At 42.4% G+C, this 17,699-nt stretch overlaps 1 protein-coding gene across 4 annotated transcripts in view; it reads right to left on the bottom strand.

Moving 5' to 3' along the window:
- EPG5 (ectopic P-granules 5 autophagy tethering factor) overlaps nucleotides 1-17,699 on the bottom strand; it is an 82,258-nt gene that overhangs the window by 53,578 nt on the left and 10,981 nt on the right. For all 4 annotated transcript variants that reach the window (XR_004372119.2, XR_004372118.2, XM_032768969.2 and 1 more), the window contains exons 3-16: nucleotides 16,843-17,086; nucleotides 15,731-15,867; nucleotides 15,048-15,155; nucleotides 14,539-14,612; nucleotides 11,899-12,007; nucleotides 9,571-9,685; nucleotides 8,920-9,070; nucleotides 7,010-7,165; nucleotides 6,380-6,537; nucleotides 4,600-4,754; nucleotides 3,130-3,270; nucleotides 2,623-2,787; nucleotides 1,573-1,695; nucleotides 973-1,232 (exon numbers count right to left, since the gene is read on the bottom strand). Coding sequence is in view for 2 of the 4 variants with exons in the window: in XM_032768969.2 (XP_032624860.1) it covers nucleotides 973-1,232; nucleotides 1,573-1,695; nucleotides 2,623-2,787; nucleotides 3,130-3,270; nucleotides 4,600-4,754; nucleotides 6,380-6,537; nucleotides 7,010-7,165; nucleotides 8,920-9,070; nucleotides 9,571-9,685; nucleotides 11,899-12,007; nucleotides 14,539-14,612; nucleotides 15,048-15,155; nucleotides 15,731-15,867; nucleotides 16,843-17,086 (2,096 nt within the window). In the remaining 2 variants the exon portion in view is untranslated. The remainder of the gene's footprint in view (nucleotides 1-972; nucleotides 1,233-1,572; nucleotides 1,696-2,622; nucleotides 2,788-3,129; nucleotides 3,271-4,599; nucleotides 4,755-6,379; nucleotides 6,538-7,009; nucleotides 7,166-8,919; nucleotides 9,071-9,570; nucleotides 9,686-11,898; nucleotides 12,008-14,538; nucleotides 14,613-15,047; nucleotides 15,156-15,730; nucleotides 15,868-16,842; nucleotides 17,087-17,699) is intronic.

Here is a 17,699-nt window from a genome sequence, read left to right on the forward strand (position 1 = left end):
CCCTTAGTCGTCTCTTTTCCAAGCTGAAAAGTCCCAGTCTTACTAACCTCTCCTCATATGGAAGCTGTTCCATAGCCCTAAACATTTTTGTTGCCCTTTTCTGAATCTTTTCCAATTCCAATGTATCTTTTTGAGACGGGGTGAGCAGATCTGCATGCAGTATTCAAGATGTGGGCATACCATGGATTTACATAAGGGCAGTAAGATATTTTCTGTCTTATTATCTATCCCTTTCCTAATGATTCCCAACATTGTTAGTTTTTTTGTCTGCCGCTGCACATTGAGTGGAGGTTTTCAGAAAAGCAATAGGACAATTTCTCCTCATAAATTACATCAACATTATATGCAGAAAGCAAAATGGCTAAGAGTTGGAAAAAGAGTGAAAATATTGAGGCAGGACACAAGTAGCATCACTTTACAGTTTTGAACTAATCAAAGGAGAAACTCACAGTGAGCCTAACCACAAAGTGGCTGAGACTACGCTAGAAAGGACTGTTTTGAAACATGTTTAATGCTAGGTTAGGATGTTCATTAACATTTTGATTGAAGTAACAAGCATTTTACCAAGTTCTAGTACACAAGACGGAAAATGTTGCTGCAGACTAATACGGGAGGGAATGCAAGACAGCACTTTTTGGTTAGCAGGGTTAAGAAGGAACCTCTGTCCACAAGGGCTACAGACATTACGCCAGCAATTATTGTTTTAACACTGTCATCACTTAGCACGGTTTCAACCATAATGTGAAGAGAGCCTAAGTTATAACTGAGGAAATGAAATAAATTAGCATGTTACTGGAAAGCATTCTCCTGAGGTGGACGGAGAAAACGGTTTTCTATCCCCCTCAGCAAAATACTGAGACCATTTGAAGATGAACAAGAAGAACGTATTAGCCCTCCGGGTCCATTACCATTTAGGATGCTCAGCCCACTGAAGTTACCCACTCCTCACAAGCACCAGCAATGCACACTTACCTATGACCCAGTGCAGTCATTGCCAATGCAAGGTAACAGCCAATAGGGATGCCGGATTTGACAGCCTTCAGTAGTGGATGAAGCGTGACTGATTCTGTCATGTCGAGCTTAGTGCCGAAAGCAGGAACTGCAGGCCAATGCTGCTGCACACCATGATCATTTCTGTGCAGCTTTAACCTCAAAATCAAGCCCCATGCCCACTGATTAAAGGAGGTCTCGGGTGTCTCTCCATAACGAACAACACTAGCCAAGTAGGAGACCTAAAAACAAAGAAGTAACATGACCAGAGAGGAAGGAAGATCCAGGAGTTAGGGTATTAGACTAAGACTAGAGGCTCTGACTCAATTCCCTGCTCACCACAGACCCGTGTGACACTGGGCCTTGACTTTGCAATCTTTATAATGTTCTTTTAACATAGTCTTTGTGTGTGTAACAAATACCTTAGCTCGAGCATCATAACTATCCTTTCAGTCATGAAATGCCCAATACAATGGCCTGAAAGTTTGGGTTTTTTAAAATTAAGCTTGAGGTTCCCATACTACACATCTTTCATCTACAACCACCAAAAATTCAGAGAGGGAGGGAGAGGGGGAGAAGTACCTGTTTTATGCTTTCAGAAAGCAGTCCACCAGACGGTTTTTGAGGGAGGTATTTCTGGTATGCTTCTAGGACCATTAATGCAACTTCAGCATGGACAGCTGGATCGAGGTGAAGAGTAGTATCCTGTTAAAGTTTGTTTTCTTTATTAAAGAAGACCTATAAAATTGTATCATCATTCTCACTGTAATGTACCCTCACCTGGCTTCGGGTTATATCACCAAGGAATGTGTAAAGACAGTGTAAACACAAAAAGGAAAAAACGTAACTGGTGCATTAGATTAGCCAAATGCTTGGTCAGCAAGAGGAGTCTTGCACCGTACACTGAAGGATAATGAACTCAGGCTCAGAGACTTCTAGCCACACAGAGTTCTACAGCTGAGGACCTGTCTATAAAGAATGACCTTCCTAGAGACCCCAAGAGTTTATTGATTTGTTTTTGAGTTTCCTGGCCCCATCCTAAAAAAAAAAAAAAAAAAAAAAAAATCGTATAAAAACCAGTTCAAAAGCTAAAGTTCCTATACAATATTTCAAACCACAATTCCAAAGACTCGTTTCCAGTTTGAAGGACTTTTCCACAACCACCAGCCAATCATATCATAACAAAAAGACTTGACACGCTCCTCCTATAAATCCATCATACTCCTTAAACGCAGGAAAGGAAAAGATGATCTATGCCATGCACCTGAAAATCTGAGTACTGGCAAGCCCAGGACAGAAGCACATTCCAGAGTTGTCAGGCCCTCAGAAAAACACACTGCCAGTTGCCGCCTCTGTTTTATAATGAGGGAGCTCTACCTCTGCCAATCACAACTTTGACAGTACGGCAGGGGAACAGAATTGGTTCCTCCAGTAGCATCTTCCAAAACCACTGGGATACCTGTATTCTCACAACTTCAAATGCACACAAAGCAATCCATCCCATCCCATCCCAGTAGAATGTGTTAGACCTGTTAACTGATCTCCAGCATTCGTGATTAGTTACAATGCTAGCTGAATAACAGTTTTTCTCAGGTCTGACTGAGTGTCAAGCTTTCAATTTTTAATACATACATGCTCACCAAATCCCCAGTTTAGCCCTTCTAGGATAATGCAGGCTAGTTTATTCTCCACCGTGTTCAGATTGTAATTCAATAGCCAGTCACGGATCAGCGCTATCTCTGAGGAAGAGGGCTCCCAACGGTACAATGGCAGCTCTTTAAACAAGTATAAGGAAACCTGTGGGGCGGGAAATACACATATTACAAATCAGTGGTTAAAGAGATTGGTTTCTTTAGTGCTGACAATGTGCTCAGCACTGTACAACACACAGTGAAAAAGGACTGACCGTTACTCAACACTGATCCCAGCACCCCTCATTTCCCCCATTCTATTTACTTCCATCTGAACACGCTGAGCATATTTGCTCACAGTCCCAGCACAACCAGTTGCTATTTGCGCCACCTAATAAAGCACTGCATGCCAAATTTCTGGTTATTCATCCTTAATACACTAGGTCATAACATCCACTTTAAGCTCTTAACACAGTGGCTGTTTTAAAGGACACAGATCGGCTCTTACCATCCCAACTTTTTCAATGGTGTCTCTAACTCGATCCAAGAGCACCGAAATGATCCCAGTATGGACACCTGTGATTGCTCCCAAGAGTTCTCTGCCAACCTTTGAAAATGTCTCTCTTGTGGAAATGCTGACATAAGATACCTGAGAAGGTGAGAACAAAGGGGTGGAGGGGACAAAAAAATCTACACATTATGATTAGGTTCATGGGCAGTGTAGTGGAGAATACAATAAAATAATATGTATTTTCTTCTACTGATCCTGGACGGTGGCATTTACAAACTGCAAACTCCAGTCCAAGTTCTTCCAACTGTTTATCCTGACACAGCATGAAAAATTATTGGCCCACACTGCCTAGGCTGCATGGATTCCATGGTTCTCAGAAAATTAAAACTGAGCACAGATGGGTAGTAATAAAATTGGAGAGAGTCAGAGCTCCAGCTCAGTCAGTTCTAATGCACTGCAGGCCAGCTCCAACAGAGAAAGGGAAGGAGGAAAGGAAAGGAAAAGATTTCCCATGTCCTGACTTTGTTCATTCCAGGCTGGTCTACAGAAGTGATGTTCCGATGTAGCAATGACAAACAAGCCATCCAGAATACTTTGTTTAATACTCTAGGGCTGAAATAATCAAGCCAGGAGAAGAGAATAGCTTGATAGGGTTATAAATTAAAGCCTTAATCCCAATAGGTGCTGAGTGCCTTGAACTTTCCATTTAACTTAACAATGGAAGACTGCTCAGTGCCCCACAGTAGTGTTCAGCATCTCAGCGTAGTAAGAGGAGGCCCTGAAACAACCTCTTGTGTCAGAGGCCCAGTCTGAGGACTGAAGCCTGAACCAAAGTACTTCCAGGCATTGCAAAGCAAAAGCTGGGCTGTGAGCCAGAGGCAGGCCTCACTCACAGAAGTGGCGAGAAGAGGAACTTGTGCCAAGATGACATCAGGACACTTCATCGACATAAGGAACAGGCAGGTGCATCTTAAAGACAGGACAGCATGATGGATAGATCTGTCTGTCTGGAACAACATGATCAAAGAGGAAACAACACTAACGAGCCAAGGGTCTGTACCTGAATACATCAGTAGGGATAAGTAATCTGTCCTGTAACTGTATAAAACTACGTTCTGGAGAGCGCATCTTTGTTCCGTCTAGGGGGCAGTGAAAAGTCCCGCCACTGACTGAGCTGTGTCCATTGCCAGGGGGCACATATTTGTAGTATGTCCTGTAGAGTCTATAGGAAACTATTACTGTGCTTCGTTTGTCAGTAAACCTGGCTCGGGTTCCTTCATACCTTACTAGAGTCTGTGGTCTTTGGGGGTTCTCTCGGGGTCTGCTGTGTCAGCTATCTGCACAGAGCCGGAGCAGCACACAGAGGGAACACGCACGCAGCTGGCTGATATCAACACTGAACAGCAGCAAAGCACCACACCGGTAGCTACTGACAACACACAGAACTGGCCCCATGACATTGCCCACCTCATATATCTCCAGTACAATGACTCTGATGAAGTCCTCGTCTATATCAGCCCTCTTGGCTTGTGCCATCTGAGCAAATGTGGTGAGCAGACAAATTTCTTCCGAGCAGTTCATGGACGTAAGATTCTTCTCAAAGTTTTCAATGTGTTCTGGGTCTACAAATCACATGCACGGAATATAGGTCAGTATAGGTGAAATGGTTAATTGCCTCCTATAACAAAATGTATATTTTACCTTTAGTCTAATGCCAGGAACAGAAACACAGACATACGAACTTCCAAACTGTATCAAACCCAGTGGCCCATATAGTGCAGTACACTGCCTCCAAAACTGGGCAGCCCCAGCCCTCTCAGATAAGGTGCAAGAAACCCAGCAGCAGATAGCTATGGAATACTCTGCCCACCTGAATGGTTCCTTCCTAACCTCAATAGTTATAGGTGCATTTATGTCCTGAAGCATGAGGATTTATAGTCTTTCCAAAACTCCTGGGTTGGGGGAAGAGGGGTGTTAATTGTTATTACTCTAACTCTGGATGCTCATTATTCATAAAAATATTCTGAGTTTTTTAGAATTTATTAACCTGTTGGCTTCAATGATATCTTGTGGCAATGAGTTTCACAAGTGAACTACAAATTGTGTGAAAAGACCAGTGATGGGGTGAACTAGGTCCAGAGGCTCCCTGCTGGAGGCCTCACAACCCTGCCTCACCCCATCCCAGAAAAAAGCAGAGGAGAAGTCCTCCAGGCAGCCAATCAGAGAGGCTGCTGGAGCAGCCACAAGAGCCATATAAAGGAAGCAGCACAGGCAGGGCACTCAGTTACTGCCCAGAGCTTGAAGAGGGAAATCAGGGTGCCTGGCTGCCTGGAAAAGCAGCCACCAGCAGACAGCTACACCTCAGGCAGGACTGAGTCCAGGGAAGGCTGCCAATGACCAGGTGCCTGGCTGGCTCGAAGAGCAGCAGGACCATCGATAGGTCAGTGCAGGCAGGATTGAGTCCAGGAAACTGAACGCAGAACCTAGGCGATTGTACTGCAATGGGCCCTGCCAATCTGACTGAAAGCTGAGCCCGGGCAGGGGCACTTGCACTTGCAAGAGGTGAGTTCCGGTGCCATTACAAGACCTTTTCCTTTTATCAGTTTTAATAGCTTATATAATCAGTCAAGGCAAGATCAGAACTGGGGAGAGCCAAGCAGAGCAGGTAGGTTTCAAATAAGTTCAGGGATTTTGCTCATCCCATATACCATGATTTTAGACAGCAATTAAGCTAGTGTAGTCATTCTGCACTGATTGAAAATTAAAGTGAGCACTGGAAAGCTGAACCCCAAGACGAAGCAATGTCCAAGAACTCTGTGTTATAAAGCCTGGGGGAAGCTCTGCTTCTCCCAGACATAGACCAACAAAAGTGATTGAGCCTTGTCCTGGATTGAAGACAACATTACACATCTGCTGAGTGTTTAAACTGAAGATTTCAACTTTGGTTTTGGAAAACTGTGTGAATGCAGTTAACTTTGCCGTAACTCAGAAGGGCACCACCTCGTTATAAGAACTGAAAGAAAGGCAGGCTCACACCCAACCAGAAAGGAGGCGCCCGCAAGAGGTGGGTGCCGCCCTGTTCAAAACAGTGATTGCAGTTACCAATCAGAAGGGGCAACATCCTTGTTCTTTGGAATTCACATGCTTAGGCACTGGAAAAAGGGTTGTGTTTAGCTACAGATCCAGAACAGAATTCAAAACACTGCCCTGCAGGTTCCTTAATTCATAGCAAGCAAAGGAATTCTACCTCTGAGTTTGTGCTTGCAGTCGGCAGGCTGCATGGTGGAGCAGAGATTTTCCAGGTGCTCATTTTCTGCACAATGCATGATGAAGAAGAGCTTCCAAAGCATGCCACTCGATAACGTTCCATAAGGCATCTCAGACATGAACTGCCAGACACCCAGCCTGTTGGATTTTGAGCCAAGTAGAAATAATTTGCACAATAATAAGCCTCAGTGCCTGAAAAGAAATTACAGGTCCAGACCCTCTGCTCTGGCTGAGGAGCCCACACCTCATTTGGGAAACAGGAGAACAAGAGTGGGCTTTCTGTTCTCTTGATCCCACTTTGCGCTGGGCAAATCCCCACAGCATAAGTTACATCAGCCTGTTGAGTTCTAACCACTCCCCTTTTTGGTAACCATCTGCATGTTTAAGGATCTTGCATGCTACAGTCTAATCTGAATCCACAGAAAATATTGAATCACTTAAAATATTAAGTCACAATCAGATCAAAGCTGTCCATGCAGATTCTGGATTCTGCAGCCTGGGGTGCTCTGATGCAGGGTTTTATCTGGTCTCACCTCTAGACTTTCACCCTCCTATTGTTTTTCACAGCATTTTGGTGAGAGTTTTCACATCCTTCACTGGGATTTCCTACCTTTTTGCCTTCAGCACATGTAGAACAGCCCGAAGAAACAGTTCATCAAATTCCACTTGCAGTTTCTCCACAGAATAGGGGTGTATTATTGATCCATACTCTTTATTGCAGCTAACATATTGGGCCCAGTGGTCACTCACGTAACAAACTGTCATCCTATGAGATAGGGGTTAAAGGAAAGGAGGATAAAAAGATCAGAGAGTACATCATCAGTGTCCAGAAACAGTAACTCTGATCACAAGCAAGAGCCAAAAATTCAATCTTCTGTCCTAAAGTTTCAGAGCGTCTGGCACCATACCCTCAGAGTTTTCTATCTGCTGAATACTTTAGAGTCATAATAACTTATCTTTCCTTGGTCTTACAGGTAAAATAAGTTGACATTTTACTAACCCATATAAGTTAGGACACATAAGCTTGTGTGTCAAATACATCCCTTCCTTACGAATTGGCAGTGCACACAAAAAAGCCCACACATCTAATAAGAAACACCATTAACTTGCTCAGCACTGAACAAGTACGAAGGAAGCCATAACATTTGTCCTAAAGCAAGTACAATCTAGATTAGACAGTAATAAACACATGGACTGAAGTAGCAGAACTGTAGAAGGGACCATGTTGAGTGGCTTTTGGTTTTCAGCTATGTCCATTCACTACAACAACAAAGAGCTTCAAGTAATTAATTGAATTAAATCACCTGCCATGGTTCTGGGTTAGCATAGAGAAAGCATGCAGAACATCCAACTGTATCATTAACCCAAAAGGGAAAGCATGAATGAAACACTTTTTGAAATACATTTCATCCTGTAAAAAGTGACAAAGAGTCCTGTGGCACCCTATAGACTAACATATGTATCGGAGCATAAGCTTTCATGGGTGAATACCCACTTCATCAGATGCATTTCATCCTGCGGCTTGCAGTTTCTCTTGGTGCACCTTTGAGAGTTTGGCAGACAGGATCCTGCACACATCATGCACTGGCAGTTTCCATCCTGCACCCTTTTCTCTATCCATTTTCTCTCTCTTTTACCTCAGACACACACAAGGTGGGTGAGAGATAAAATCTTTCATTGGACCAACTTCTGTTGGTGAGAGAGAGACACTTTCAAGCCACACACAGCTCTTCTTCAGGTCTGGGAAATGCTCAAAGGCCTGTTCTACACTACAGAGTTAGGCTGAGGTAAGGCAGCTTACATTGACCTCTCTCTAAGCACCTACACTAAAATGTAGTTCCCATCAATGTAAGTCCCCCACTACATCGACTTAACTCCACCTTCACAAGAGATATAGCAGTTAGGTCGATGTTGTTAGGGCAACGCAGTGTCTGTTACTTACATCGGCTATTGGCTGTCAGCACTGCACGGGGTTCACAGCCGGAGGGCGCCCCCTCTGCCAGCCCCAGGAGCTGACAACCTGAACCGTCAGCCCCCCGGGGGGGAAGGGGTGCTTTTTGGGCTCTGGCTTGGTGGTCTCCATGTCAACAGACTGGTATATGCTGCATAAGCGTATTATATTTATTTTATGTATTAAAAATACCTCTGCTCCATTATGCAGTGCCTTGATCTCTGCTGAGTAGCTGTGTAATATTATTGAACCCACAGGAGAAAGGAGGGACATCAGGTATATTCCAAATAATTACCTGTAGACCGTGTGAACTGATGGTCATGCAGCTTTTCTTTGCCCCTCTGTGTAACCTCCATCCTATGAGTCTGGTGCCCTCTAAGGGTTCCTAGCCTATATGCTGAGAAATATTATCACTGAACTTACTCTAAATCACATTCACATACTCACATACATTATATGCCTATACACACACACACACAAACACAGCTAGATCTACTGCGGCCCCTGTTAAACTCCAAGATCTGTCTGTGCAGATTCACATGACAGAAGAAGAAAGCTGCTCCTCTTACCTGATCAGATGACCAATTCGTTTCACAAACTGTCTGTAGCGTGCTCTATTAAATGTTTCCAGCCCCACAGCTAGCAGCTCCACTAAGGAGTTCGCAAAGGCAAAAATCTTTATCATCTCCTGAGGGGTTGTTTTTTCAGGGAAATAATCACCTACAAAATCAAAACACTGAACCATAAGTTTCACAAAAATCAGCAAGTTACCTAGAAATTTAGAAATCAAAAAACATTAGAAACAATGAGGGAATGCATTTCTATTCCACTATCTAGATGATTTATTTCATACGGCATGAATACCATTTTATAATGGACAGATTCACGGTAGATTAAAATCTAACTGTGCAAGTACAAATAATTTATGTAAATTGCCTGCAGGAGATCTCGTAATCTTTTCACGTGGGTGAACAGAGATGGAGAAGAGTTTAAGAAACAGTGATTGAGCACAAGGAGTAAGGTGTTTATAATTTATAGGCCAGGGAAAAGAGATAGGATCTGAAAAGCAGATCTACTGCCAGTTACCAGAGATCAGAATGAAAGGAGAGATAAAATCTAATCCTTCAGAGGACACTGGAACAATATAAGTCCCCAACATGTTTTACATTTAAAATCATTCCTTATCCCCTACAAGTCTATGTATTTAGCAGCCAATTCACCTTTAGAGTTAAACCCAAGAAAATGCTGAAACAGTTCATGAAATGGAAACTGTGACAGGAGGACAATCAAGTCATCTTCCAAAAGGAGAATCCAGCTAGTTTCGGGATCTTCATCCTACAAAACAAAGAAACATATCAGAGTGGATTTTATTACCTTCCCCCAAGAGGAGAGGGGTGCAGATAATGAATGGACCTGGCTATTGTACTATCTACCTCCAGTTTTCTTTTAAAGGAAGAGAAAGAATGTAGCAAAGGGATACTGGTCTTCCTCCCACTCCTCACTGTGACACCAGAATGTCAGTGCCAATTGGCAAGGGGCACAGAGGGGGTGCATAGGGGCTACAGGAATCTCGTGAGGCAGATATGTATATTCTAGTTCAAAGAATGCTATGTAAGGTTTCCAATAGAAGTCTATATTACTCTGGTCATCAACAACATTGTGATATGTCTGTACAGGTAATATGTAAGGAGTTATGTACATGCACTGAAAATTGTAAGGTTTGGGTTTAGGGACAGGTTGCCAGCCAAGGTGAAAAACCAGTTTCCTGTCAGACAAGAAATGTTTTATCTAGTTGGCTGTTTGAATGGAAACTAAATAGAATACACTTCACAATCAGTCTCCTATCATCAGTGTGAACTGAATGCAAATGAAGGATTGCGGGGACTTCAGAAAGAAACTAATAGGAAGAGAAAGAGCAATGGGAAGAACCCTGTCTGAAGGTGCACATGAAAGGCTCACTGTACTATATTTGTGGGGGCAAAGACGACACCTTGTCACCCTTCACTGAGGAAGTAAAAGGACGGTGATTCTGCCTTACGGAAGGGTCTCAATAAGGCCTGGCTGAAAACAACCTTGGGCGACAAACTTCTATAGACAGGAGGTTAACCTGTTTGTTGAGTTTAGTCTCTTGAAAGAGACAAAGGCTTACATATAAAATAAAATCATTAGTTTCCAATAGTCTTACTCACTGTCAATGGAATCTCTGTTCTCGGATAAAGGAGTAATTCTTGTTTTCACTATAAACATACCTAAGTCCCGTGGTGTTAAGCAAGGTGGTGTGTATGGTTCCTTTATGAACAGCAGGTGTGCATGGTAAGCTAGTACGTATGGTTCCTTTGTGAACAGCAGGCCTGCTAATTCAGTGTGTGTTCAATGGATAAGATGCTGGGCACTGCAGGCAACATTCTAAGGATGGGGGTTAGGAGGCGGTGTAGCGGGGTGGGTTTGGTGTGCGCCTATTGTGTCCTGCAGAGGCCTGGAAGGCAAACCTTGTGCTGCCAGAGGCTGGTGGTTTCAGGGAACTGACTCACAGCAGGCTCAGACAAGACTGCTTCACGCTAAGGGCAGGTGTGGTGAGATACCTCACAATGCTGGGTACGCTTAGGAAGTATCACACTCACACATATATTTTCATTCCCCCTTTCTGTGTGTGCCTATATGACGGCAGCCATCAACTATAAAGAAGTGATAGATACCATCTTCAAAGTACGAGGGAAAAAACATCGTAGCCCCCAGCGCAGCACTATTTCCATGATGACTGAAAGGAGGAAAGTTCCCAAATGGGTATCTATTTCTGCACTATTAAATAACAAGGGTAATTTTATACAGTTATTTTTAAAACAGTCTATTCTATTTCCCTCCTTCCCGATTAAATTACCTGAGGTATTCGCTCTCAGATTTATATTACTGAAAATTTAATACTCTATGACAGTGATACTCAAACTGAGGCGCCCAAGCCACAAGTAGCTCTTTAATGTGTTTCCTGCAGCTCTTTGCAGCACATGGTATTAAAACACCGTGATTTAATTATTAACTTATCGATGTTATTAACCACTCCGAATAACTTAACTGGTTAATAACATAATGAAAGTATCAGCTTGCACTAAATTACTAACTTATTTGCAGTAAGAATTTTATATAACTAAATATTTCCCATCATACTGTTTAAAAATGAGGAGTACTATGGTAAATGAAACCATGAATGCATAGTGTGTGGCTCTTTTGGGTAACGTTGATCAGGGGGCTGGATCAATTTGTCTAATGAGGATGCTGAATCAAACTGTAAACCCTGTGTATAATGCAAACAATTTCAAGTTAGGGGGTGCAGCAGCACCCTCAGTTCCCACAGCTATGATGTTGATGGCTAATTTGAACAAATGAGGTCCGAGTATCACTGTTCTACGATGAAGAGAATATAATATTTATTGTTTGAAATGGAACTCCATTACAAGTGAATATTTCGTTTTTCCCTCTGCCAACCCTTCAATAAGACACATACAACAGGCTTGAGGACAAACATTAAGCAAAGCAGTTTAGTTTTAAAGTACCTCTTCTCCTCCCTCATCTACTAATGTCCAGTTCCCAGATTCTTTCCCAGAGGAGGTGGAAGATTTTCTTTCACTTGGTGTCATGTGGCACATAAAGTCTGCTCGATTTCTGGGGAATACAAACTCATTTCACATAAAAGCCAGGCTTAAGTAAATTAGAGGAACAAAGTAAACATTCAAGATTCGCAGTACACCTCTACCCCAATATAACACGACCCAATATAACGCAGTAAAGCCGTGCTCCGCACATGGGGGGGCGGGGGGGGGGCGCTACTCCTATTCCTCTCTCCATCCCAAGCTCCTTCCTTCCTCCCACCACATCTTACAGTCCAAGTATAAGATAAGATAACAGGTGGATACAGGCAGACAGGAAAGCACAAAGAAATAATGAGACAATGTTGGTGAGCATGATGGGCAACAGTTTAGCACTCACTGCCGAACTGTTGTCAAGTGTTTTTAAGCATCACAACAACAGAGAGTTTTAAAGATGGATTTGGAGCATGACAAGGCAGTGAATGTTTACAAGGAGTTCTACCCAAGTGTGAGGGGAAGCATGGGAGACAACACAAAGGTGCTTGTTTGAAAATGTATCAAGTGGGCAATGAAGGCTGGCATCATGAGGGGAAGGATCATCCAGTGGATCTGAGCACTAACCTGGGATCCTAATCTGACCTAGGTCAACTCCCTGCCATATCAGAGTTCCCGTGTGACCTGGGGCACACCACTTAGCCTCTCTGTGCCTCAGTTCCACATATGTAAAATGGGAATAATAGCACTGCCCAACCTCACAGGGATGTTGTGGGGATAAATTCATTAAGGACTGTCATACTATGGTAATGGGGGCCATAAAAGTATCTTAGATGGATTGATCAGGAGTCTATATCTTGATAGTGAATGACAGATGGCCAGAGGTGTGGTGATAGGCCATGAAGGGCCTTGAAAGTGAATACAAGTCATAAGTTTATAAATCGAAAGGACTATAACCAAATATTTTATATGTCAACTGAAAGCTGGGACTTCTCCCATGGTATGAAGCACTCATATCTAGCTCTGACAGCTCATGAGGCACTGGACCCTAAACTCCTCATTCTGGCCATTCTGTTTTTCTTCATACTTCCATTTCAAGATTATTTTAGTGGCTGCTAACTTGAAAGCCTCTACAGACAGACTCCCATATTTTAGATCACTTGATATCCTGAAACACTGGTTTACAAACGGTGTACACGATTCATTAACTGTACAGGTGATGTCAGCTGATACTTCTACCTCAGAAATGAAGTAGAGGGAAAAGCAACATAGTAACCAAAATATGATATGATCTGACAGTCTGACTTCTCTCAACCTGTCAGGACCAGCAACATGTTGGTGAAACATTACACATGCTGTCAGGATAACTACATCTTCTTTCAGTATCCAAATCAGAAAAAAGAAAAGTTGATAGCTGTGAATTCATACTCATTAAAAAGAACAGGAGTACTTGTGGCACCTTAGAGACTAACAAATTTATTTCAGAATGAGCTTTCATGAGACACAGCTCACTTCTTTGGATGCAATACTCATTAAGACACTAGATTCACTGCTACTGTTACTGACTTGAAATAGCTACAGTGCAACTTTGACTATGCAAGGTTTTAGAGGACACCCAAAACCCGGCTCAACAGACAGGATCAGGGGGCCAGATCCTCAGCTGATGTACTTCAGTAAAGCTTCATGAAGGTCAATGAAACTTTGCAGATTTACAAGGGCTGAAGGATCTGCTTCAGAATTTTCAACCTAGCCTGCAAACTCTGAGCACAGACATCAAAATGTGTAGGCCAATTTCTTTCCCACACTGCCTCAGTCAGCTCAGCTTAGTATATAAATCCTTACGCACTGAAATCAAACCTTCAACAGATGGTTGGAGTTTCAGTTAATTGGAGTTCAGACAATCCAGGTCTGACTAATATTAACTCTAAAAATAACTCATTCCAGCTCTCTCTTTACCCATTTAAAATATTTCTGTAGAACTGCTTCAGATCAGTTAGGCTCAATAGCTACTATCCAGACAGTCAGAAAACCAGTGGCTTTAACTCTCATAATGCAGTGAGCACACACAATCATAAAAGTCACATTAACTTTTATTAATCTAACAGAGCAGGGTGAGGAAACAGGAAAAGATTGTGGTTTTGATCAGAACATTTATTTCCTCTGAAATATGTTTCATTTGTTATCATTGGTCCCTGACTTCACTGTTTTCATCAAGTATTGTAATTGTTTTTTCTGAGTAAAGTTAGAAGTATAGGGGAAAAAATTAAACAGCATAATCTTTGCATGCAACAATTGTTCCAGACTTACTGACTCAGGAACTTCTTTTTCATCCATGACAATTGTTCCTGCAAACAGTAGCTGAGAACTTTATTTCAACGTTGATAAGAACAATAGGGCTATTGCACATTCATCATGCTAAATATTTAGCATCTGAGAATAGTGCTGCGGCTGTAAATAGGGGATGAGTGAATAACAACAAGGCTTTAGACTTCACCCTGCCCATTTTGACAATTTCTCAATGTCATCTGAATATCCCTAGTGCCATCATATGTTTGAATATCCGAGATAAACATTGTCAGAACACGTGTACAAATTCTCTCCTTTCCCACTTACTTGACGGGAGACATAAGCAAGGCAAGAGACTGCATAAAATGAAAGACTCCTGATGGGTTATCCAAGACTTTGATCTGAAATGAAACCAAGATTTCAGTCTAAGCAAACCAGAAGCCTTAGCTAGTTTAGTTTCAGCTTCTAAATAAAATCTCTGAATTTCCATGATCTGGCTTTTCCTTTAACTTCCTAGCATTAAAGGAAAGTCTTGACAAAGCCCACTTGCTGATCTAAGCGAGAAATAGGTCTTCAAAGAAGACACAGCTTTTGCCTTTAGCTGCAGATCTCACTAGGGCACAAGATTGGGAGGGTTGAAAATCCAGCCCATTAAAGCCCCACAGAATGATTTTGGCTTCTCTCCTTCCTAGGTCCCAAAGCCATATTTCTGGAATCTGTCAGTTAGTCTAGTAATAGTCTTATGGTTTCAAGCAGGAGAGATTCTCTTCCTTTCTCCCACCCACTCCAAAATCTCAGCCAAAGAAAGCAAAGCACACAGGATTAAACATTCATACCTGAATGAACGAAGCAGCCCATCTGCTGACACCTGCTGGGCAACGGAGGATGTGGTTTAAGAGGAAGAGGTGGTCCCCTGGACAGCCAACTCTTTGCAAGACTGACACCTAAACAATAAAGAGCATCTTGTAAGGGAATTTCAAGGTTGGCTCCTTCACAGACTTTTCTATTATTCTCCTTGCACTTTCCAACACCCAATGGGTTTGTACAGAGAATGCTGTATCACCAAAAGGCCGACAGAGACAAGAGTGCTCTCTGACAAGCAGGGGCAGCGGCTTGATTTAACAGCTACAATACAAAGCAGTTTTTTAAAAGAACTGATTTATGGGGAACTAAGTGATGAAGAAAGATCACCAGATGGACAGTGATGAAGACCTCCATCTCCAACATGAGTTTTCCCCATGCTGCTCTGTCCTAATCCAAACCAACCACCTTTGAGTTCACAGGCTCCAGTCCTCTCAACACTTGGGCTCTCAGTTGATTCTGTCAACAAAAGAGTCAATTATGCTAGTGGTTTCAGTGATGTGGCCATTGTCTGCTAAGAACTGGAATGAAACCACCAAGTTCTTTTCACTCAGGACACCAAACAGCAAGAGCAGTGGTGAGGTTTCCAGGGATGGCCTCTGGGACTGATTCAGTTCATTTTAATAAACAGCAGTTACTCCACACACTCCTCCCTTACCAGCCTTTGCAGCCAAAGGAGGAGGTCACTCTGGAACTGAGGATCTTCGATAATTCTGCGCGTGAAACCAAAAAGAATGCTGACACATTCTTTCAGGTGACCCAAGTCCGAGGAAAGGTTTTCTGACTGCTTAGAAGCTGTGAATTAGAATCACAATTAGAGCTCTGACACTGCTGACTCTTAAGAGCCCTGCTAGGCTGACTAATGCCTCACGGCTTTAGGGGTTCTATACAAAATTTCTCCTTTGTCCTTTACATGTACAGTAGAACCTCAGAGTTACAAACACCTCGGGAATGTTGTTTGTGACTCTGAACAAAACATTATGATGGTTCTTTCAAAAGTTTACAACTGAACATTGACTTAATACAGCTTTGAAACTTTACTATGCAGAAGAAAAATGCTTTTAACCATCTTACTATAAATGAAACAAGCAAAGTTTCCTGACCTTGTCAAATCTTTTTTTTAATTTCCCTTTATCTTTAGTCGTTTACATTTAACACAGCACTATACTGTGTTTGCCTTTTTTTTTTTTTTGGTCTCTGCTGCTGCCTGATTGCGTACTTCCGATTTCAAATGAGGTATGTGGTTGACCAGTCAATCTGTAACTCTGATGTTCGTAACTCTGAGGTTCTACTGTATATTATTAAATCCAAACAAATACTCTGCTACTCTCTAAAACTAAGACACTAGTTTTTTTTAAACATCTTGTAATCACTAAATAGCAACTCTGATATACATCTTTGTTGCTTTAAGTTAAAGCCTCCCTTCTGCCCACTTCCAGCATGCAGAACGAAAATATTTTTCTGACATAGGCAAAGCCAGTGCCACTACATAGATCAGACAGCAGGGGGCACTCCTGCAATCTGCTGCCAAAATAAGCTTAAGCACTTGACTTCTGCAACTTGGCTATGCTCCACGAGACTGAAGTGAGAAATTCAGGGTGCTTTTGATGGACTGGGATTTCATGGCCACAGAATAAGCTCTCCTTAGTTTTTGGTGTTGAAAGAGGGTTCCTAATGAATACCCACACATACAACTCCAGATTGAAAGTTCAAGTGTCGTATTCTGCACGCTAGAGACACCACAGGCAGAAACTCAGATTGTGGACACACCTTGCTCTTGTTGTTGAACAGCCACAGATCTCAGTAGGGATGAGCTATTAAGCAACCCATAGATATAAGACTCCACCTGCAAGCGGGACAACATCGAAGTGTACGAGTGCAGCACCAACGTCTGATGCACATGCTCCGTTTTGGCTTCAAACAACCTCTTTAGTTCCCCCAACACACTTTCATTCATCTCTACTGTCTGGTAGCGATGGTATTCAGACACTTGGCACTGATCTGCACAGATACCCTGCAAAGAGAACAATTATTTTATACATTTTCTTTTTAAAATGTGTTAAAAAAATCTGCACTTACCTAGAGCTTCTTAGCCATAGATTTCAAAGCTCTTTGAAAAGGCAAGTCAGCAATGTTCTGCTCAGATAATAGATGGGGAACCAGAAGCTAAGACATTTTTGAAAGCAGATTCTGATTTTGGATGTCCAACTTGATTTTCAGAGGCACTGAGCACTGGAGCTGACGACTGCCCAGCACCTCAGAAAAAATCAGGCCCTGCAAACCCCTCAAGTATCCAAAATCAGAAACCACTTTTGAAAATTTTGGTTTAAGTGACTTGCCCAAGACCATGCAGTGAGTCAGTGGCAGAAGTGAGAATAAAATCAGGAGTCTCAACTCCCACCCTCACACCCAATCCAGTAGAACACACCTGCCTCACAGCCTTGGTCCCATCTACTCTTAAAATGTATATATAAAAAAGCATACAAAGAATTTCCACGCAGACACTGATCTTATTTTAAAGTCACAATACGTACACAAGAGGAGTATTTTTCTAGACTCCAGCCCACCTAACCTCAATTTGTGACAATATATTTTAAAATTATCCAGACTTGCCAAGCAGTGAAATG

The sequence above is a fragment of the Chelonoidis abingdonii genome, chromosome 6 (assembly GCF_003597395.2).
Source record: "Chelonoidis abingdonii isolate Lonesome George chromosome 6, CheloAbing_2.0, whole genome shotgun sequence".
NCBI classification, from domain to species: domain Eukaryota; kingdom Metazoa; phylum Chordata; order Testudines; family Testudinidae; genus Chelonoidis; species Chelonoidis abingdonii.